The sequence below is a fragment of the Marmota monax genome, unplaced genomic scaffold, assembly GCF_021218885.2.
Source record: "Marmota monax isolate L192 unplaced genomic scaffold, Marmota_monax_Labrador192_F-V1.1 WCK01_AAM20220418_F8-fsc00099, whole genome shotgun sequence".
NCBI lineage: Eukaryota > Metazoa > Chordata > Mammalia > Rodentia > Sciuridae > Marmota > Marmota monax.
In genome coordinates, this window is record NW_026692126.1 from 760,722 (window position 1) to 783,177 (window position 22,456).

At 54.8% G+C, this 22,456-nt stretch overlaps 1 protein-coding gene across 2 annotated transcripts; it reads left to right on the plus strand.

Annotated features, from left to right (window-relative positions):
* The first annotated feature begins 2,165 nt into the window (after nt 1–2,165).
* On the plus strand, nt 2,166–20,851 carry Etnk2 (ethanolamine kinase 2). 2 transcript variants are annotated; one of them, XR_006855916.2, is made up of 9 exons: nt 2,166–2,569; nt 4,570–4,829; nt 7,702–7,824; nt 12,579–12,721; nt 14,105–14,188; nt 16,027–16,172; nt 18,085–18,158; nt 19,746–19,908; nt 19,998–20,851. XR_006855916.2 is itself a non-coding variant. In XM_046463341.2 (8 exons), the coding sequence occupies exons 1-8, from the start codon at nt 2,312–2,314 to the stop codon at nt 19,816–19,818; spliced, it is 1,161 nt and encodes a 386-aa protein (XP_046319297.1). In that variant the 5' UTR covers nt 2,166–2,311; the 3' UTR covers nt 19,819–20,851. The 2 variants fall into 2 exon arrangements, 1 of the variants encoding a protein (XP_046319297.1); XM_046463341.2 differs by having other exon boundaries at nt 19,746–20,851.
* Nucleotides 20,852–22,456: the final 1,605 nt, after the last annotated feature.

Below are 22,456 nucleotides of genomic sequence, written 5' to 3' on the forward strand. Positions count from 1 at the left end.
CTGTTACCCCAAGGACTGTCCAGGTGTGTAGGTTGGGAAATGAGAAAGCAGCAGCCACCTGAAGCCACTAATGCTGTCCCTTAACTGTAGCTACTCAAACCTCTTTTGCCTGAAAAATATGAGTCTCTGAATGTTCCAATCAGGCTCTTGGTACCTCTAGGAATGCAGCTTCCTGGGACTAGATGGGACCCCAGGGATGGCTTTATTTTCTCAATGCAAAAGGAAAAAATGAGCAGTGCCGCAGTCCGGCTGCAGCAAAATAACGGGGGGGGGGGGTGACGAACAACTTGTGTAGATTGTAGATTGATACAGCAGGAGTGGGAGCCGTTTATTGTAGGACAGGAGCAGTATTTATACATTCCACACAGCTTATCTAATTAGCATAAACTAGATACATCAGTCAACCAATCAGGAATCTCCACACTTAATGGCTTGCTTTTGTTACCTCTCAAACCACTCCCTCTGGCATTTTGCCAGGCACCATCCAGACTTGTTTACCAACTCTAACATTCCCCTGGCAAAATGCCAGATGTTATTTTGACTTGTTTACAGACTCCAACAGAGCAGGGCATGGGGGCGCATGCCTGTAATCCCAGCAGCTCAGGAGGCTGAGGTGGGAGGATCGCAAGTTCAAAGCCAGCCTCAGCAATGGCAAGGTGCTAAGCAACTCAGTGAGACCCTGTCTCTAAATAAAATACAAAATAGGGCTGGGGGGTGTGGCTCAGTGGTTGAATACACCTGAGTTCAACCCCTGGTACCAAAAATAGGAAAAGCTGGAGGCAGTGTTCTTTCCAGACCTGAATCCTAAGGATCCATGACCTGAAGTAGGCAGGCCCCCATGTTGTCCAATACAGTGGCCACATGAGGTTGTTTACATTTAAGTTAAATACAATGTCACACTAGCTACATTTCAAGTGCTGATAGCCACCTGTGGCCAGTGGTCACTGCATTAGACAGCACAGATACTTCAGTAGGGCAGAGCTGGGTTATGGACAGAAATAATCATAGGGTCTTGTGGTTGAGAGGTTCCTGGGTAGGCCAAAGGGATAACTTGGGGACACAGAAACAGGTCCCTTTTCTGTAGGCACTGAGTGAGACAAAGTAAGATGGTGACTAGTGAGGTCCATGAGGCAGGACAGTGAGTGATGGCAGCCAACAGGAGGTGACAGAACGAGTAGTGAAGACTACAACTAACAGTGGCTTCCCCATAGGCTGGTCTGGCCTCTCCACATCTCCTCTTCCTCATAGCAACTGCCCTGGCACACCTTGTCAGCTCACCTCTTTGTGTCCCACTCCCCAGATATTGCTTATTCTGTTTTGGCCCTATGCCAGGCTTCTACCTCTTCTCCCAAAAGGCCAGTCCAAAGTCTATCCACCTCCACACCCCTTTGCCCAACAAAGCACTGGGATAAGGGACACCTGCTGGGCTACTATCTGCCCCCAGTCAAACTCTTGGGTCAGGAGGGAGGCTTTAATAATTTATTACTGACCAAAACTCAGTCCTGCTCAAAGTCTTGGCCTAGAATGTGCCCCAATACTCCAATGCCCTGGAAGGTTCAGTGACCTGTCAGAAGACAAAGTCTGCCGGCTTAGCATGCCCACCTCCAAAACCATCTCCCAATATCCCTCTCCATTAAATATGTGTGTGTGAGGTGGTGGTGGCAGTGGGGAGTACCCAGGAGTCCCCGCAGGGAAGGAAGGGCCTTTGAGATGCAGCAAGGGCCACTCCTGCAGATCCTTTTCTGGGGGCCCAGGGACTGAGCTCAGAAGCAGGGACCAGGATGGGTGGGGGGGATTCAAGCTGATGTTTTGGGAGCACTCGGATTTCCATAACCCAGGATGAGGAGGGGCGCCGAAGAGCCCTCCCCGCCCCTGCCCAGCTGCTGGGAAACTGGTGGAGAGTGCCCGGAGCAGCCCCAGCTGGGACCCACGGGCGGATCCTGCAGAGGCTCCGCCCCCGGCGTCACCGCCCCCCCGGGGGGGGCGTCACCCCCCACCCCGCGCTCCAGGTAGCTGAGACCACAGCTGCCCGCGATGGCAGGCGGCGCTCCACGGCGGCCCTCGGGCCGGGGCGGGGGCGGGCAGGGGGCGTTCCCGTGGCCCGTCGCCCGTGATGTCACAATCGCGGCGGGCCGGGCGCTCCGGGGTCGGCTTCGGGCGCCGGGCCGAGAGCCGGCGATCGAAGCGGGCAGCTGGCTCCTGAGTCATGGACTTCCCCTGGCCCCTCCTCTACCACTCCCACTCCCTCGCCGGGCCCCCCCGCAGGGGCTAGCGCTCGCGCGGCGGCTCCGAGGGGGTGGGGCTGCTGGGAATGGCTGTGCCCCCTTCGGCTCCTCTGCCGTGCTCGCCCTTTTACCTGCGGAGGCAGGCGCCTTGCCCGCAGTGCTCATGGGGCATGGAGGAGAAGGCAGCGGCCAGCGCGGGTTGCCGGGAGCCGCCGGGCCCCCCGAGGGCCGCCGCTGTCCCGTGCTTCAGCGTCTGGGTGGACCAGGACGACATCCTCCCGGGCGCCCTGCGCCTCATCCAGGAGCTGCGGCCGCATTGGAAGCCGGAGCAAGTTCAGACCAAGGTAGCCAGCGGGTGCGGGGCCGGGATGGGGCCCTGCCGAGGCTGCAGCTGGGCTGCGTGGACGCCTGTCCATGCATCCTTCCGGGTGCCGGTCCCAGGGGTGCGCGACCGCTTTCTCAGGACAGCTTTGGGACGTGGTTTGTATGCCTGTTTATCCCACCGTCTATTTTGGTCCCGAAGCAAAGGCAGGCGCACGCCTCCTTGGACCTTCCACACACGCCTCCTCTCCGGGTTCTTCTGCTCGCGGGAGGTCCACCTGCCCACTGTCAGCGTGCTACGCGTGCGGGCCCCACCCCCTGTCCCTGCTTGCTGGTGCCCCTAGCTGCCCAGAAGCGTTTACCCAGCCAGCTGTGAAACCTGAGGAGGCAAGAACTTTTAAGGGAACCCCATTACCATCACCATACACGTGTTGCTACCCCTTCTCCACCTCCATGGTGGAAGCAAAACCTCCAGGTTGTGAGCAGCCCCTAAGAGTCCCTGGAGCCACCTCGTGGAATCCAGCCAGCATGGAGCCCCTCACCATGACTGCAGGCTGGGACTCAGCACGCACACACGCTAATCTCCAACAGGCGCCTTGCCCACCCCAGCTGGACACGCTCTCCCTGACACACCTGTGGGCAGAGCTTCCCACTGAGCAGTGCCAGGCTGACTCCCCAGCTGACCTGCATTCTCGGAAAGGAGGCCTCCACCTGCCCACCACCCCCACGCCCCTTCCGGGCTGCCTATGAAGGCAAGAGCGGAGCTGTTAAGGCTTCATGCTGATGGGCTTTCTGGGTAGAGAAAGGCAAAGTTCTGGGGAGATTCTGGACTTGAATGTGGAGGCTGACAGAACCCTCCAGGGAGTGGGCAGCATTTTCAGAAGGCCCAGTTTGGTGTGTTAAGACGTCAAGCAGGGGGCTGGGGTTAGCTCAGTGGTGGAGCGCTTGCCTGGCATGTGTGAGGCCCTAGGTTCCATCCCCAGCACCACATGAAACTAAATAAATAAAATAAAGGTATTGTGTCCACCTGAAAATAAAATTTTTAAAAAAAAGACATCAAGCAGCCTGTGGTGTTGGCACATGCCTGTAATCCCAACCACTCATGAGGCTGAGGCAGGAGGTTGGCAAGTTCAAGGCCAGCCTCGGTAACTTAGCAAGGCCCTAAGCAACTTTGTGAGACCCTGTCTGGAAATAAAAAATAAAAAGGGGCTAGAGATGTAGCTCAGTGGTAAAGCACCCCTGGGTTCAATTCCTAATATGGAAAAGGAAAAAAGACATCAAGGGATCTGAGGTCATTTCCAGCACTAACCAGCCTAACATTTCAGCTGCCAGCCTCTCCCTCTCCTGGTCTCAGTTTCCCCACCTAGAATTGGTCCAAATGTCCTCTAAGATCCCATAAAGCTCTGTCATAATGTGCCCTCCCCTCAAACCCATGGTTTCTTCCTCCTTATAACCCTATCCATAGAGCCTGTGCCCCAGCCCAGTTGTCTCCTATCTCTACTGGTATGGAACTCAGAGGCTCCAAGGACCTCTGGCCTCCAAAGTCCTGGGATGGGTGCCAACCTCAGTACCTTCCTTGTACCTCTGCTGCTGGATAGAGCCAGAGGTACAGCAAAGAGCCCTCTGCCTGGCAACAGTGAGAGGCAGCTGGTCAGGACATTCTGTCCCGGGTGACTCCCAGTCTTCCTCTGCCACTTTCTGGTCCCATAGGTTGTCTTTCAGGACAGGGATGGAGGAATAGGGAGGGGGGGGGACTTCTACCCACCACCCAGTGTGGACTTTCCTCTACTGCCAAATCACATCCACTAGGGTCAGACCCAGGGGAAGAAGTGTGCCTGCCCTGAGCCCAAGCTGCCATTTTTTTTCTCCTTTGGGCTCTCTAGTCTATCCTAAGGTTAGGGACAGGACTGGGTTGTATGTTGCTGTGGCCAGCATTCAAATGAGCCTCTCCTGCTGAGGCACTGGGGGAGAGACCAGAGACATCCTGCCCCACCCACCCACAGCTGTCCTCTCCCTGTGCTAGCGCTTCACTGATGGCATCACCAACAAGCTGGTGGCCTGCTACGTGGAGGAGGACATGCAGGACTGCGTGCTGGTCCGGGTGTACGGGGAGCGCACAGAGCTGCTGGTAGACCGAGAGAATGAGGTCAGGAACTTCCAGCTGCTGCGAGCACATGGCTGTGCTCCCAAACTCTACTGTACCTTTCAGAATGGGCTGTGCTACGAGTACATGCAGGGCGTGGCCCTGGGGCCTGAGCACATCCAAGATCCCCGGCTCTTCAGGTAAGGAGGGTGCAGGGTTCTATTCATCTCTGTTCCTCTGGCCTTGAGCTTTGAAATCCTTGGCTCCCTTCGTTGCTGTAGAGTGGTCTCCATGGAGGAGAAGGAGATCTGTGAGCTCCCTGAGATTACATGAACGTGTGTGTGTGTGTGTTGTGCATTGCTTTGCAGAGAGGCGATGGCTTTCTGTGGGTTTTCATTGGAGTTTGCTAGAAGGATGAGCTCTGGGGGAGGAAAGTGAGAATTTTAATGAACATTGGACCCAAGTTTCTGGTTCCTGAAATGCAGCAGAGATCTGCTTCCTGATCCCATGCCTCAAATCTCTGCCCACCCCTGGTCTGACCTGGAAACATCTCAGAACTTTGGAAATGAAATCCGAGCCAAATCCACAGGAACACACTCAGGTTTTCCTGCCTCTCCTCACCTTCTGCAAGACCTTAGGTGTGCGAGGAAAATGGGCTGTATCTAGGGTGTGCATGGCTTTATGGAACAGAGAGAACCCTCCCTCCTGCTGGTCTGAGCTCTTTTGGGGCTCCCTGACAGTGTGAGAATCCAGGTTTGGGGAGCTGCTGAGGCCTTCTTGCAAGGGCTTCAAAGAACCCATGACCCTTGGGGGGCCCCTCCCCATAAATATCTGGATGTGTAGTGCCTAGAAATTGTACTTAACCTTTAAACCCTGTGGATGCTGCTGTGGGGCCCATAAAGGGACTAATCAAAGTGTCCCTAGTGTACTTCTCTGGATATGCCACAACAAGGGTACCAAGCCATGTCCTTCCTCTTCCCCACAATGCTATGAGCCCTGGTGAAGACATCAGTGAGTGAGGCCTGAGACAGGCTGAGGTTATTGGGGACAGCCGTGCAGGGTCTGCCTAAGATCCTTGGCTTCTGTTCTGTGCAAAGCAAGGGAAAGGAAACCTCTGCATACCGAGGGCAAACCATGAGGCCCACCTGGGGGTAGGCCAAGGGCATCTTTGCTTCCTCACCTGCCACCCAGTTAGCCCAAGTAAGTATACCCGGCTCTCCAGGGACTCGGGGAGTCTGAGAGCCCCTCCACCTCCATGCTCCTGAGCACTACCTCAGGCTGCTAGGGCCCCGTGAGTTGTGCCTTGTAGCTGTGCTTGGAGTGCGAGGCGTGCACACCTGTGCAAGGGTCGCTTCAGCCTCCAGTGAACAGCTCCAAATGCACCCAGCCTGGAGATGTGAGGTCAGAGGAGGGTGTGGGCACCAGGCCCTGCTTCTCCCACTGAGCTCCTTCCAGCTCCCCTTTGGTCTTGTGCAAAGAGGCTCAAACATTGGCAGGTCCCCACCACTCCCAGTCTCCCTCCGCCTCTTCGAACCTCATGCTGTCACTCATCCTCTCGGTGGAAACAATTGCCACTGTCAGGAAGATTGAAGAGGGATTTAGGTTCCATAACAAGAACTTGGCATTTGGGGGAGAGCCAGACATCCGGAGAGATGAAGGAGGTAGGCCCTTCCTTGATTTTTTTTTTCCCCCCCCAGGACAGACCATTTTCCTCCAGGTGAGGGTGGATGTCTGAGGGGAAGGCCTCACCCTCCCGAGTTCCCCTGAGCCCATAGCCCAGCCCCTCTGCTGAGGCTCCGCAGGAAAAAAAAAAAATGCTGAGTGTCGAGGTTACTTTCATTGCTATTCAGACAACAGTCCTATTGATATGCAAGGAAACGCTCTGTTCATGCTCTGTTCGGAATCTTCCTTTGGGAAGGAAGGCCAGGCCTGGGTCTCAGGTCTGTTTCCTTGCCTTGCCCACAGCTCTGTGGACCCCTCCTGCCCCAGGACCTCCGGCCTCCAAACACCCAGCCTTCCTTTCTCGCCCTTGGAGCTGCTGCCACACCCCCTGCTCCTCTACCCTTTAGGAGGTGGGACCCTTGGGGGCTTCTGGAGGAGGCCTGAAGCTGCGCTGTATCACCATGGGGCATGGCCTGTCCCTTCCCACATGGGGCAAGGAGAGAAGGGGTATCCCTGGGATAGCTCTGTAAACAGCCCATGCCTTTGTTGTCTTTCCTAGTGATTATCATTTGGGCAACAGGCAGAGGCAAAAAAGCTTGGAAGGTTGACTGTCGGAGGCTTGGCAGATGGGTGGGGGTGGGGCTGCAGAGGGAGGGCTTGGCAGAGGGGTGGGAGTCCCACTGGGACACAGGCCTCAGCGCTGGGACCCTTATCGAGGCCCTCCCTCTCTGACCGGTCAGCCTCCAGCCACCCCCACCCTCTCCCAGCAACCTTCTCCGCCGCCCACTCCTTCTCTCCCGGGACCTTGGATAATGTCCACAGGAGGACTTGAAAATAGAAGGCTGGTTTGTTTTGCGTCCTTGGCACCCTGCCGCCAGCATCAACTCCCTGCGGCCAAGGAAGGGCTGCCCCAGCCCCTGGTTTCCCTCCCCACCTTGGCCAGCCTGATAAGAGGCCTGAGTTTCTCCCCACCTGCCACCATCATCCCTGATCTTTTGGTGGAAAGGGACCTGCTATCAACTCCCCTGAGATGATGGGGCAGGGCCCAGGGGGGAGAAAGGACACTACCCCTAGTCCCAGGTACCCCTGCTTTCATGGTTGCTTCAGAAACACTGGGGTGGGGCGAGATTGACGTGGGGCCAAGAGCCCTTTGCTCTGGCCTGCTCTCTGAAGCAGCCCAGCTCTGGAGACCGAGCTGCTGGGCTGAAGGTCTTACTACATTTTCATGCTTTCTGTTGAGACTCTCTTCCTGGGAAACCTTTGCTGCTGAAAGAGTTGTAACCATCCCACACTGGGCCCTCTAGCTAGCGTCCCCATGAATCTCCCAGCCAGTCTGGTCAGGAGAGACCAAGTAGGGAAGGCATGCCCAGCACTGACACACTCTCCCCCTCTTGTTTTCTGCTACTGTAGGTTAATTGCCTTAGAAATGGCAAAGATTCACACCATCCACGCCAATGGCAGCCTGCCCAAGCCAACCCTGTGGCACAAGATGCACAGTTATTTCACGCTGGTGAAGAATGAGATCCACCCCAGGTACAAAGGTCTGGGAGGGTGCAAGGCTGCCACTGTCTCTGCTGTTGTAATCTGCTCCCTTGTCCCTGTTCTTTTGGCTCTAGCCCCCTGCTCCCACTACAAGAGGTTTAGGGGACAGGGCCTGGGATGGGGCCAAGAGCTTCCCTGGCAGCTCCTTTGGTCCCAGTTGCTGGGCCTCCGTCTCCAGGCTAAGTTAGGCCGGTTGATCGCATCTTAAAAATATAGATCAGCAGTTTTATACACATGTGCTTATTTCTTCTTGAGTCTTCGATGGTGGCAGGGACTAGGGTCAGGGGAACTTCTCTCCTCCGTGTTACTTAAAGGAAACTGAGGTTCAGAGACAGAGCTTTCCCCAGCGTCAGGCTGCCAGGCAGGGCTTCTGTTTTTCAGCCCAGGGTTCTTTCTGCCTGAGCTGCCCTCTGGACAGTGGGAGGGCAGGGTGCTCTGAGAACAGGGAGGGACTGAGCTCAGAGTCACTCAACAGAACAGCTCAACAGCCAGCAAACCCTCGGGACATGCTGGCTCCTGCTGCCTGCCTGGCCTCCTCTCATGCCCACATGGCTGACACTTGCTATTTCCTGCACCACTCTTTCCAGGGACTGAGGTATAACCCCCATCCTGACACTGCCTTTCCCCAGGCAAGGCAGGGCACCCCGAGTTTTTCCTTCAGCTCTTTGGACAGACAGACCTGAGTCCCAGCACACCCCGGGGTACCTAGGAAGGACAGAGGCCTGTTTACCCCTCCCCTCCAAAAGTCAAAGTCAGCATTGAATCTCTCCATGCACCTTGCTAGGTTCAACATCACTTTTAAAAATATATACATTTTAAAAAGTTTTAAGTTAACAGAATTGTACATATTTATGGAGTACAGTGTGCTATTTGGATACCTGTATAAAATGCGTAATGATCAAATCAGGCTCGTTGGTGTATCCATCACCTCGTGGGTCGTTTCTTTGTGTTGGGAATGTTCAAAGTCCTCTCTACTAGCCATTCTGAAATATGCAATTAACTTGAACATCATTTTCCTTCTAGAGGTTCATGGGAAATCTGGGAGAAGGTGTCTCCTCCCTCCTCTAAGATGACACTCATTAACCCTGTCCCCATTGTGTGTCTCTTGAACACACACGTGACTTTATCTGGACCCTCGTGCTTAACGATTATCAAGCACTGCTTTGGAACTGTTTGTCCAGGCTGGCCCCAGCCTGCCCTCTATTTGACCATGTTCAGACCTGTATCACATGTTATCTCTGGAACAAGGACACCCTTCTCCCTGGGGACTGGAAAGACACATGGAGAACAGGACCCTCCATCCACCACTTGGTTCGACAGACAGGAAAAACTGAGGCCCAGAGGGGATGGGACTTGCCCAAGGTCATTGCCGGTCAGTGGCAGCTCAGGGACTGGAGTGCCTCCTGGTGCTCAGGCATGATCTTTGTACTGCAGTGTCCTTTGCCTGTTGTCCCTGTGTGACCTTGGAGAGGTGTCCTTGTTGGGAGGAGAGAGATCCCTGGAGAAGAGCTGGCCAACTCCCTTTGCTCTTGTCATGCCTTTGACATTGGACAAATTAAGGTTTAACTTCTTAGAGCCTCTTTAGGAGATGACCCCCTGCCCTATGCTGAGCAATCCTGGACACTAACTAGACAAAGCACCTTGAACTCCTAACCCTGGTTTATCCAGTTCTTCATTTCACAAACATGGAGTGACTGGGATTTAAGATAATAAAAATTTTAAAATGATCGTGTCATTGGCCCTGTCCTCAAGGAGCTTAGGAGTCATCTGGGTAAACAGGACCTGCCCAAGCTTGACTACAAAAGAAGGCGAGGTATTTCATGCATGTGGAGGGTTTGGGAGGGGGAATGAAGGGAAGGCTTGGCAGAGGTGCTGGTTGAGGTGAGCAGGGGCCACTCTAGCTGGAGGAGAAGGTGACTGAGCAGGGTTTGCCCAAGGAGGCCAAGGCCATGAGGTCTTCAGGAGGGTCCAGAGCGGGGAGGGAGACGGGGCACTTTGGATCTAGAGGTGGGGACTTAAATGCCCAGCTAAGGAACCAGGACTGAAGTGAGTGGGCTGTGGAAAGTCCTGCAGGTGTCTGAGCAAAGACTGTGGCTTAGGAAGGAAGCTATGAAGTACCATAAGGGACAGATTTGGGTGACAGTTGAGGCAGGGTGGGGACTAGAGGTAGGGTGATGGGTGGAGGAGTGTTGTCATTAAATGAGCCAGTTCTAGGACTAAGGTTCCCAAGTTTGGAGCAGAAGGTGCCCCAGGAGTGCTTTCTGAACCCAGATTCCCAGCCCAACACTGGAGTCAGATGGGGAGGTCTTGCTGGACCCCAGGAATCTGCCATTCGGTAGGCTCCCCAAGGGATTCTGCCCTGGGAACTACACTTTGAGAGAGAAAATTGCTCTAGAACAATTGGTGGGGGGAGGCAGGTGGAGAGCAGAGGAGACCTACAGATGTGCACCTAGAGCTGATAGCCACGGTGTCTGTTTGGCCCTGCAGGTGTCCAGGATGGTTTGGGGAATGTGGGACTGATAAGCACTTCAGGGACATCAAAAGGAAATACTGGCCAGGTGCATGCCTGTGATCCCAGTGACTGAGGAGGCTGAGGCAGGAGGATCGCAAGTTTGAGGGCAGTCTCAGCAACTTGGAGAGACCCTGCCTCGAAACAAACAAACAAAAAAAGGCTGGGCTCAGTGGTAGAGCACCCTGGGTTCAATCCTAGTACTTAAAGGGGGAAAAAAATAGAGACATATAGGTGGGCTGGTGGGAGGCCAAAGGTCAGAATCCAGGAAGCTGGAGTGCTTAGAAGGTCCCCCCAAGGGAGAAACTACTTTTGTCCTGTGTGATCCGAGACCTGAGTGACCGAGAGCCAGGCAAGAGTCCCTTCATCAGCAGGAGCTCCTAATGTGTCCCTGGGGCACCCTCGCCCCTCCATCTTCTCTTGTCCCTGAGGTGCCTGGGATGGGGTTTCTGGAAGGTGGCAGTGGTCACTCTACAGCCAACCCCACAGCCTTGGGAGAATCTGGTGGCATCAGGACTGAAGGTGGCAGAGCTGGTGGGAGCTCAAGTGCTCAGGGGAGGGACTCCTGGTCTTGCGGAGGCGCCAGGGAGATAGGAAGGAGGATGGTTCCCACAGTAACCATCTTCGTGGCCTTGGGGAGGGGGATGGGGAGGGGTCAGGCAGAGGTCAGGGACCGGGCAGCAGGCGTGTGGATGTCAAAGCCATGTTTTTCAGACTGGGACCTGGGCAAGCCAGAGGAAGCCTCCTCCTTATCTTTCGATGGTCTCAGTCCAAGAAAAGAGGAGTCTTCAAAGGAAGTGGCTCCTTAAGGAGCGTCAAGATTGAAATCTGTCACATGCAGAGCTGTGGACGGAGATAAGTCCAGTGCGGGTGAGGGGAGCCCCCTCCCCTCCGCGGCCTTCCTGGCTCCCAGAGCCTCTTAGCACCCCAGAGCCCGAGGCGCCGGGCCTCCGGGGAGGTGCACAGCCTCGCCTGGATTGGGAAGCTCCGAGTCCAGAGCTGCGTGGAGGCCGGAGGCAGCTCTGTCCTTCCTGGAGCCTCAGTTTCCCTGTGGGGTTGGACCACAGGACCCGGGATCCCCTTCAGCTTTGACCTTCTCAAAGCCGGGGAGGGAGCCTGCAGGCTCTTCCTTTTCCAGAGGGGCCATGGGAACGCTTTGGCCACTGAATGTCCTGCCCGTGCTTACCTCATTCCCCTTCTCGGGCCTCTGCACCTTGGGCACAGAGAGACGAGGCCTAGAGTCCTGAGTGGAGATGATAAAACCCACGGTCCTGGGTTTTTGAGCACACACAGACCTGTGTGCCTCTGAGAGGCCAAAGTTCAGAGCACCTGAACGTGTTGTGTCCTCACCAGACCTTGCGTGGACTCCACCGATTGACCAATTCATTTATTTCTCAATGCATATTGATTGAATCAGAAATGGCCGCTGAAATGGGGGTGGGTGGGGCATGTTTGTTTTCATCCCCTTAAGTTGCTCAGGTACCATCTGGCAGGGGTCCAGGACAAGGAAACACAATTCAAGGTGGAAGGGACCCATCCCTGGGGAGCGTCAGAGCAGTACTTTTCCTCTGGAAGACCTTTCTGTGCCCTTGGCATTGAAGGAGTGAGCCCAGCAGCACTTTGCCTTCTTGCTGGGCCAGAGAGTTGCTTCTGTACAACATGAGGTTAGGCCTGATGGTCCCAGTGCCTTCCTGCTGTGACTTGGTCAGCTGCTGGAGTGGGAGGGGGACACACCAGGACATGCCTCTGCCCTTTAAGAGGATGCCTTTGCTCCAGCAGTTGCAGGGCATGGTTACTCCTTCACTGGAGAAGCTGCAGCTTCTCCCTGGGGATTTTTCCCAGGTCTGCTCCGCATCTCCCACTCCTCTGTGGGCCTCCTCCTCCCGTAGTCTGGAATCATTCCATCTAGACCCTGGCTCTCACTGCCCCTCTTCTCTACCTTCTTTTCTTTTTCACGAAGTAGCAGGGATGCCATTTGGTCAGCGACTTTTATCTCGGCCAGTCGCTTTCCTGCCCAGATTTCAATCCACTTCTTACTGTAAGCACAGAAATTAGGAGGACAGGAAGGCCTAGGGCCAGCTGACAGATGGCAAAAGTGAGGGTCTCAGAGGCTGGCCATTGTCCGAGGCCTCTGCAGTCAGGGGAGAGATGAGCCTGGATCCCGGGAGCCTGGAGGCCGGTGCCTGCCCATCTGGACTGGCCCTCCCTCCACCGTTACCTTTCTGCCACTGTCCAGCCTCTCTGCAGATGTCCCTAAGTTGGAGGTGTTGGAATGGGAGCTGGCCTGGCTGAAGGAGCACTTGTCCCAGCTGGATTCCCCGGTGGTGTTCTGTCACAATGACCTGCTCTGCAAGAACATCATCTATGATAGTGCCAAAGGTACAGCTCCCCTGGCCTGGCCGGGGGTGGGGGAGGTGGGTTGGGCATCTGGCTCCAGGGTCCTGCTCCTCGGGCTGGCCCTTGGACAAGCCAAAACAGGTCTGGGTTTCAATCTGCAGTTAATTTATTTATTTTTTTCATAAATTTATTTTTTTGTAGTTGTAGATACAACAGAATGACTTTGTATTTTTATTTATTTTTTTATTTTTTATGTGGTGCTGAGGATCGAACCCACTGCCTCATGCATGCTAGGCAAGCACTCTGCCACTGAGCTGCAGCTCCAGCCCCCAATTTTTTTTTTTTTTAATGTGGTGCTAAGTTTCGAACCCCAGGCCTCACGCGTGCTAGGCGAGCGCTCTACCACTGAGCCACAACCCCAGCCCCTGCAGTTAATTTATAGAAAAGGAGACAAGAAATTCTCCTTGAGAAAAAGCTATCCCAGGAAGGAATTCCAAATCATGGTCTGGGGAGGTCCTCCACGTTAGCCATTCCTCTTGACAGGACTTCTGAGGGCATCATGGCTGCCCAAGCCTCCAGAGGGAGGGAGCCTCCTGGTTTCTCTGACGAGGGCATTGCCCCCAGAAAGTACACTTGTCCCTTGGCGTGCATGGGGAACTGACTCCAGGACCCCTCAAGGATGCTTAAATCCCTTATATAAAAGGGTGCTGGCCTGGTGGTGGAGCTGTATGGTAGAGCCCTTGCCTAGCATGCAGCTGGCTCCGGGTTCCCTCCCCAACACTGCAAAAATAAAAATAAAATGGTATAGTATTTTTATATAACCTACTCACATTCTCCTGTATACTTTTTATTTATTGGTACTGGGGATTGAACTTAGGGGCACTTAGCCACGGAGCCACATCCCCAGCCCTTTTTATATTTTATTTAGAGACAGGGTCTCACTGAGTTGCTCAGTGCCTCGCTGAGTTGCTGAGGCTGGCTTTGGACTCACAATCCTCCTGCCTCAGCCTCCTGAGCTGCTGGGGTTACAGGCATGCACCACCGTGCCCGGCTCCTGTATACTGTACACCATCTCTGGGTTACCCATGGTACTTAATACAGTGTAAATTGTTCCTATACCATGTTATTTAGGAAATGACAAGGAAATGTCTGCACGTGTTTGCTACGGAAGTTGGTTGGTGTACAGAGGTGGCGCCTGTGGATGCGGAGGGCTGCCTGTGCACAGCTCTAGCTCAGACCCCTAGTCATGCTGAGAACAGATGTTTTCTGCTGGGGAGAGCTGGAGGTGGGAGCTGGGGTGGCACAGATGGACAGGCGGACAGATAGAAGCTGCGAAAGCCGGCAAGAGCCAGGGGGCGCATTCCGGAGACTGGGCCCTGTTGCCAGGTCTGGGCCAACCTTCATGGCCTCCCCTCTGCCTCCCAGGTCACGTGCGGTTCATCGACTACGAGTACACGGGCTACAACTACCAGGCCTTTGACATTGGCAACCACTTCAACGAGTTTGCAGGTGAGGGGCATTTCTGCTGGGACTGTACCCAAGTCCCCATCCTTGTGATGGGATTAGGTCCACAGGCAGGGCCCAAGGTGGTTCCATGGAGGGTGGCAACTAGATAGTCCCTGTCCTGTGACTGTCACAGCTCCAGGTGGGAGGCACAGCCTGGCTGTAGCGAGCTTCAGGTCTCACAGGAGAGACAGGACCACCCCACACACAGCCCACCTTTATTAGTTAGCCTTTGTGGAAGTTTGGTATAAATCAGAAAAATAATTCCTCTGTGGGGACCCAGGGGATACTTGGCCTGCATGTGAATTAGAAAAAGTCCCCCCCTCTGGGCAGACACAGCCCATGCCAGCACGGCCAGCACCACACAGGATGGCTTATCTCTACTTGCCCCTGTCCCGGGTCCCTTGTTCTGCACGGTTATACATGAGGGCCCTGCATGCAGACAAGGCAGGGCCGAGCTGTTGGCCTGGTGACCTGGAGAGCATAACTAGATGGGGCTACTTAGAAGTTACATACACAGCTTTGCCGCTGTACGACCTTCCGGCAGATTACTGACCCTCTTTGTGCATCTGTAAAATGGAGATGGTAATAATATCTGCTTCATAGTAGTGACCTGAGTCACATACACCCCTCAGCACAGACTAAGCAAATGGTTGGTGTTGGCTGCTGCTATCAGGTAGGGCGGCCTTCCTGCAGCTGCCAGGGAGACCAGAACGGGAATAGAAGCGTCTAAATGAGGTAGGACAGGTTCCGAGGGTAGGCGACTGTTCCCTAGAGGCATTATTTGCACAGCAGGACCACCGTTCATGTAAAGGAAGCAGGGTGGGTTTTTCCAGCTCGAGGGCTTGCGACAATCAAGACTGAGGAGGTCCATAGATGGAGCCGGCCCTGGGGCTGGAGGGATGTCCCCTGGCTGGCAGTGTGGGGTGCTCAGTGTGACGTGGCCAGGCCCTGGAGCTCAGGATAGGTGAGGTATGCCCGGGCCACCTGTAGAGCCACCTCCCTGGGCAGAGCAGCTGAGCTTCTAGGTGTGGCCTGGAGCAGAGGTGGCCCTGACAGAACGGATGATGCCTAAGCATTTTAAGTCCCCCTTACCCACAGCCCAGAGCAGAGTCCAGAGAAGGAGAGGGAGGAAGAGTCCTAGGGGAAGGTGTCCCAGGCCTGCTCCTGTCCTAAACCACCTCTGTTCATCCTGGCTCTGATGCCAAGGTCTCTGCCACCAGGCCTGGCACGACTGGGCTGGCAGCTTGAGGACTTCTAGAAAGGTGGTGCTGGTCCACGGGTGCCCAGCCTGGCCACCTGTCAGAATCATCCGGAGAACTGGACGGTGTGTGGGGTGCTTTCTGAGGGGTGTTTTTAAGGAGCCTCTTGACACCAGTGGGTGCAAATAGGTCTAAGCAGTGTTTGAAATTCACCACCAAGTGCAGCTCCCTCACCTGAGAATGAAAATCGGGGGGCCGGGGAGAAGAAGGGCTTGTCTGGCGTTAGCGGGGCCTGGCGGAGACCTGAGGCTCCTGGGGTTCATCTGCGCTTTGGCCCAGGGCTTCTGGAGCCCTGGTTTTGCACAGTGCTCACGTGGTGCCACCCTGGGGGGTTGCCGTCACTCTGAGGACAATGCTCCTCTTTACTTTCTCAGCCCAGAGAAGCAGTGTCCCCAGCTGGGATGGCGAAGACCCCACCCCACCCCAGGCCCCATCAGCAGAGCTTGGAGGTCAGAGAAGGCACCTCCTGGGGCCCCCTTGGGCCCAGCCTGCAGGTCGGGGGAGATGGCAGTGTTAGAGGAGGAAGGACACCTGTCCAGGTGGCTCTCCCAGCACCTTCTGTGTGGCCTGCTTTCCCATCAGGTGTGAATGAGGTCGACTACAGCAGGTACCCGTCGCGGGAGACCCAGCTGCAGTGGCTGCTCTACTACCTGCAGGCACAGAAGGGGACAGCTGTGACCCCCAGGGAGGTGGAGCGGCTCTATGTGCAAGTCAACAAATTTGCCCTGGTGAGTGCTTGTAGCTGGGAGGGGGCAGGGGAAGGAGAGCCCCAGCCCTCCACTCAGAGTCCAGGACCCACAGGGAGCTCTGACCCCCACCCTAGAGGTGGTCTAGGAAGAGCCATCTTAGGTGTCCCCTTCATACCAAGGTGGCCTCTTCCCTGCTCCGTCAGCTCCATCCCATTGAGGTTCCCTCCTTTCTAGAGAAATACTTCCAAATCTCATCTTCCTATTTTAGCAATTCTGTCGTTTGGATGAAAATTCCTTCCATTGTCTAACCTCTACCTTTCATGCTACAGTAAAACCCATCCTTTTCACTGTCTTCAGCCTTTGAAGGAGATGGAGACTGTCAGGCTCTAATCCTCCTTGTAACCCCCTCCGCGGGCTCAGCTTCATGGCAGCCTTTCCATCAGGCTCTCCCTCTCCCACCACCGTGTAGTCGGGTCAGGACACGGTCCGTGCCAGGTCTGCACTGGTGTGTCCCCGGGGAATTACTAATAAATGTCAGCCACACACAAGCAAGAAGACGAGTCGGCGGCCCGCAGCCCACGATTCATGCTAGAGCGTCATGGAATCTGTCCTTCTCTGGGATTTCGGACCATCCCTTCTCTTCTCTTTTTTGGGCACAAAACTGACTCTGCTGGGGGCTGTCCCTCTTGGGTCACCTTCGGGGCTGACCCTCCTTCCGCTAAGATGGTTTGTGCCCCTTTGAAGTCAGGAAAAGGAGGGTGAAGGGAGGTTCTCTGGGGTCAACCCAAGCGAGCTGGACTTTGGGATGGGGTGGAAGAGCTGTGAGGGTGGAGGACCCCTGTCTGGGCAAGTGGTGGTGTCACTGTTGGGGCCCTGGCTCTCTGGCTTCATGAGTCTGGGGTGACCCTGGTCTCTTTTCCTACAGGGAGAGGTTAATGCTTAGTGAATTACCAACCTGGAGGCTTTGTATTCCCAGCTCTGGGCTCCCCCCACCCTGCCTTGCCAGCACCCCAGTAGAAGTGGGGGCAGAGAAGGGGCTGGGGTTGGGGCTCAGTGGTAGAGCACTTGCCTGGCATGTGGGAAGTCCTGGGTTCCATCCTCAGCACAGCATATAAATAAATAAATAAATAAAAATTTAAAAGATCTTTCTACAACTAAAAAATATTTAAACAAACTGATGTGATTCTGCAATCTGTATATGGGGTAAAAATGGGAGCTCATAACCCACTTGAATCAAATTGTGAAATATGATATATCAAGAACTATGTAATGTTTTGAACAGCCAACAATAAAAAATTTAAAAAAAAATATTTAAACAAAAAGAAGAGTGGGCAGAGGGAGAGGTCAGTGTAGAGGGTCTTCCAGCAGCGCAGACCCTGGTGCCCGCCCAGCCAGGACACTGCTGCCACCACTCTTGTGTTCCCTCTAGCCCCAGTTGGCCTGCATTCTGGCTCAGGGATTCACCTCAACCTGGATACCTTGGCCTTGATGCCCAGAGAGTCCTGGGAGTTGAGAAGAGAGGCTGTGGGTAAAGGTGTGTCCTTCACAGACAACCACTGAAATTCCTAGAAGCACCGTCCTGCTGGTGTGGCCCTGGGCAGGGACAGGGGACGTCAGGACCTGGGTGCACTAGTTCTGCTTGTCTTTGGTTTTGTTTTTGCAGTGCTGGGGGTGGAACCCAGGACCTTGTGCATGCCAGGGAAGTGCCCTGCTACTGAGCCCCACACCTCTAGCCCCTGTCTGTCTTTCTCTAGTAGGACAGTGAAGTCCCCCCAGGTGCTGCCGAGTGACTTGGCCACAGCAGTCTCCTCAGCCTGTGCTGGGGAGATCCACAAAGTTTCTGCCAGAGTGCTAGCTCTTTGTCTTCCAGAGTGACCATGTCCTCCCTGCCCTGTGAGGCCCCTAACAAGCCTGGGCATGGCCAGGCTGATTGTCTCTGATCTGTTTCCAGGCATCTCACTTCTTGTGGGCTCTCTGGGCCCTCATCCAGAACCAGTACTCCACCATCAACTTTGATTTCCTCAGGTGAGTGCAGGGGTAAGTGGCAGGAAGGTGGTGGGCACAGGGGTGGAGGAGAAGAGCCCTGAGGAATGGCTACCCCAGACTGAAGGTGTCCAAAGCCATTAGAGATGGGGTAGAAGAGCTGTGAGGGTGGAGGACCCCTGTCTGGACAAGTGATGGTGTCATTGGTAGAGAAATGCAGGTCGAAAGCACAAAGAGTTGTTGCCTCCCACCAGTCAGAGTATCTGCTCCAAACACCAACAAGACCACAGAATTGGTATTGGCAGGAATGTGGAGAAATTGGAAACTCGTGCACCGTTGTTGGGGACATGAAATGGTGCAGCCACTTTGGAAAACAGCACAAAAGTCCCACAACACTCAAAAATGAAGTGCAGGGACTGAGGCTGTGGCTCAGAGGTAACACGCTTGCCTAGCATGCGTGAGGCCCTGGGTTCGATTCTCAGCACCACATACAAATAAATAAAATGAAGGTCCATCAACGACTAAAAAAAAAAAAAAAAAATGAATTGCCTGTGACCCAGGGATTCCGGGATAGAACCACGGGAACCGAAAGCAGGAGCTGGGTGCACTGACGCACATCTGTCATCTCACAGAATCTGGAAGCCGAGGCAGGATGATTGCAAAAGTTCTAGGCCAGTCTTGGCCCCTTAGCCAGATGCCATCTCAAAATTTAAAAAAGGGCTGGGGATGTAGCTCAGTGGCAAAGTGCCTCTGGGGTCAATCCCTGCTTCAAAAACAAAACAAAACCTCAGGCTCTCAAAGAAATAATGTTCATAGCAACATTATTCACAGCAGCCAAGAGATGGAAGCAACCCAAGTGTCCATCAACAGATGAATGGATAACATACAACAGAATATTGTTCAGTCTTAAAAAGGAAGGGAATATTGTCACATGCTGCAACATGGAGGAGCCTAGAGGACATTATCCTCAGTGAAATCAGCCAGTCACAAAGACAATATATGATGATTCCATTTGTAGACACAGGTAATTGGTGGTTATCAGGGGTTGGTGGAGCAGAAAATGGAGAGCGGTGTTTCATGGGTGCAGATTTCAGTTTTGCGAGACAGAGAAGTTCTGGAGATGCATCGAATGACCACATACATACCCTTGGCACTCAGAACTAGGAAAACAAAACTCCAATCTAACGTGTTTGTATAAAAGTTGCTCCAGGCTTATCTAGAAAAAAAAATTGAAAAAACCAATCTTGTGGTGGGCTGGGGTTGTGGCTCAGCGGTAGAGCGCTCACCTAGCATGTGTGAGGTCCTGGGTTCAATCCTCAGCACTGCATAAAAATAAATAAATAAAGATATTGTGTCCAACTACAACTAAAAAATAAATATTTTTTTAAAAAATCAATCCTGTGGGCTGGGGCTGTAGTTCAGTGGTAGAGCGCTTTTCTCGCATGTGTGAGGCACAGGGTTTGATACTCAGCACCACAAAAATAAATAAAGATATTGTGTCCATCTCCAACCAAAATATATATATAAAATTCTGCCCCAGCCTAGAGGCCTGGAGGTGGTGAGAAAGAGAGCCCCTGGCAGGGATGCCCCGGGGGCTCACACCTGACTCCTTTCCCTATCTGTTGACAGGTACGCAGTGATCCGATTCAACCAGTACTTCAAGGTGAAGCCTCAAGTGTCAGCCTTGGAGATGCCAAAGTGACAGTCTCCCTATTCCTCCCCTGCCCATCTGCCTGGCCAGACCTGTTCTCCAGGGCTTGGTTCTGCTCTGGGGTCTGCACCCTTGGACAAGGTGGGAGAGGGGCCAGGTGGGTGTCCAGGAAGAAGGCCACCAGTGGATGCCACTGAAGACCCCATTCTCCTGTTTTGAGGGGCTGATAGGACCCAACTGTGGGGGTCCCCTTCACCTCGCCAGGCTGGGGAGGAAGTGCCTGCACACAGCCAGGACCTGGACCGGAACCACCCTGGGAAGCACACCGTTCCCAGCCCTAGGCCTGCTGGTATTGGGGCTGCCTTAGATGTTCTTTGACCCTTCCTGGCGGGGGGAAGGGAGGGCTCCTTTCTACCTCCAGCGCCCTGGCCAGTCCCCCTGCATGCCCCGCATGGGAGGTGCTGAGCCCCAAACCGGCAGCATGCCAATCTGGCAGAAGGATGTACCTGTCTTGGGGGTGGAGGGGTGGTCCGCCAGCAGCTGCCTCCTGAAAACCCCCTCCCTTTCTCCACACTGATTCCCTCCATCACCCTCCTGAGCCTCAGCTCTCTGTCCCTCTGCAGCCTGCTAGGAGAGGAGAGGAAGCCGGTCACCAGCCCTGGGTCTCAAAGCCTGGCTCTGCTTTGTGCTGTGGCCTGGCCCAAGGGGACCAGGCCAAGGGTGGGGTGGCAGGAATCAGAAGCAGCCTCCTGCCTTGCTCCCTCCCGTACCCTCCAGGCCTCCCTTCCAAGGATCTGTCTCTCCACCTCTACCTTCTGTCCTAAAGTCGGCTCCAGGTCTTCCCACCTGGGAGTGACAGGTGGGAATCAAGGAGCGGAGGGCCAGGGACCTCCCGGCTGGGCATTTCTGAGCCTGCCCAGACCAGACCTTGAAAGGTGCTGACTGAGCTGGGTGTCCTTGACACTCAACAGCTCCCACCTCCCTCTGTCCTCACAGCTCTGGGGACCCTCCAGGCTCTGGGCTCATATAGTGACTCATTTGTAAATTATCGTGGTTTTTCTGCATTAAAATGCTCATTTCTGGACTGGTCCGTGTCTGAGGGACAATGGCGAGGGCTTGACTTGGGGATGTGATTAGGACTTCAGAGGTGGGGGGCTGAGGTGCGCTCCTTGGGCTTTGTTCCATGCTCAAGTCAAAGTGGCAGGAGCCCACACACCTCTTACTTCCAGGCTCCTGGCTTCCAAGGGTCCCAGGTCCCTGTAGATGGTGCAGGACTGGTGTAAAGGGCTTGTCTGCCTGTCTTCTTGCTGGAACCAGGCGACCTGGTACAGTGCCGCTTACAGGGAGCTGGGCTGTGGATCACGAGAATTTTGGCCAGCCAAGGTGAAGAGCCAGGACTCCCTCCTTGGTCCTCGCTGGCTTCCAGCTTTCAGAGTGGCAAGGGGGGCTATTCCGGCTGACAGCAGGCAAGAGAGATTTGGGGACCCAGTCTGTCTGTCTCTCGGAAGGCCAGGAGGGGAGAGTAGAAACAGAGACGAGAAGAGTCCCGGAGTCCTTAAGGGCAGCAGTGACCACAGCAACAGCCGCCTGCCAGGTGGACTCTGGTTGTTTGGCTTTTGCCTGCAAATGTAGCAGGGTGCCATGGCAACCACTGGAGCAGGCAGGCCACGGAGGCCTTCAAGGTCACAGTGATTCCGGGTAACCAGGCCCTCCACGGAGGGTGCTAATGGAGGACATGGGGAAAATGCGCACCTAGACACGGGTGGTCAGAGCTGGCCAGTAGGAAGTCCTGAGTGTCATCTGCAGGGGCAGGTGGTCGTGGACACGACCCGCCAGTGTGTTAGATGGCAGTGCCCCTGCCTCCTTGTCCTCTCCGAGGCACCTCTAAAGCTGAGGGCAGAATTGACCACTGAAGTCCATTTTTTTTCTAGCCTCCTGGGGCCTTGATGTCACAGCATGTTGACTGGTATTGCAGTGATGAGCAGGGAGTGACTGGGAGAAGGTCCCCAGGTATACTCTTTGTCCTGCAGGCTCTGGCCACTGTGTGCACGGACACCCTCCCGCTGCCTGTGCTGATAAAACGTTCCTGTCCCTCCAGTGTTCCAGGAGGGACGCGGGTGGGCTGGGGGCGCTATGCAGGCACAGCCCTGCTCCTTGACAGAGCCGAGCCCCTCCTCCTCTCCTGTCACCGCCACTCCAGGCTAAATGGCATCTGCCCTCCTGGATCAGCACCAAGTTCTGGGCTCCACCCCGGGTCCCTTCCTAGACCCTCTGCCAGAGCTCCAGGGAAAGGACTTAGGAACCTGGCCTCCAAGAGAGGCAGGGAGGGAACAGAAAGCACGCTCGTGGCCCACACTTCCTGGTAAGGACCAGGACACACTGTTCCCAGCCTCTGCAACCCACCTGACCCCGTCCTCTCATGGGACGGGGGTGGGGCTCCAGTCAGCCTAAGAGTACACACAGGGCCTGGCCTGTGACGGTCTGTCTCAGCAGCTGGAGTGAGGACAGAGGTACCCAGAGTACCTTTGGCAGGGATTCCTGTGAACCTCACAAGGCCACAGAGGACCCAGTAGGGAAGCAAATGGAACTTGGGACTGTGAGGGACAGTCCCCAGGAGACTTCTGGGGTCTGGTTTGGAAGAGAGGGAGGGTGGAGACGGCCACTGGAAATGGAGTTGAGCTCTCCCTGG

What these genes read in the sequence shown, in the direction of transcription:
- Etnk2 (XM_046463341.2), top strand. Translation starts at nt 2,312, where the DNA reads ATGGCTGTGCCCCCTTCGGCTCCTCTGCCGTGCTCGCCCTTTTACCTG. An exon ending in CCACTTCAACGAGTTTGCAG is followed by an intron (nt 14,189 to 16,026) that starts GTGAGGGGCATT and finishes CTTTCCCATCAG; the next exon opens with GTGTGAATGAGGTCGACTAC. An exon ending in ATCAACTTTGATTTCCTCAG is followed by an intron (nt 18,159 to 19,745) that starts GTGAGTGCAGGG and finishes ATCTGTTGACAG; the next exon opens with GTACGCAGTGATCCGATTCA.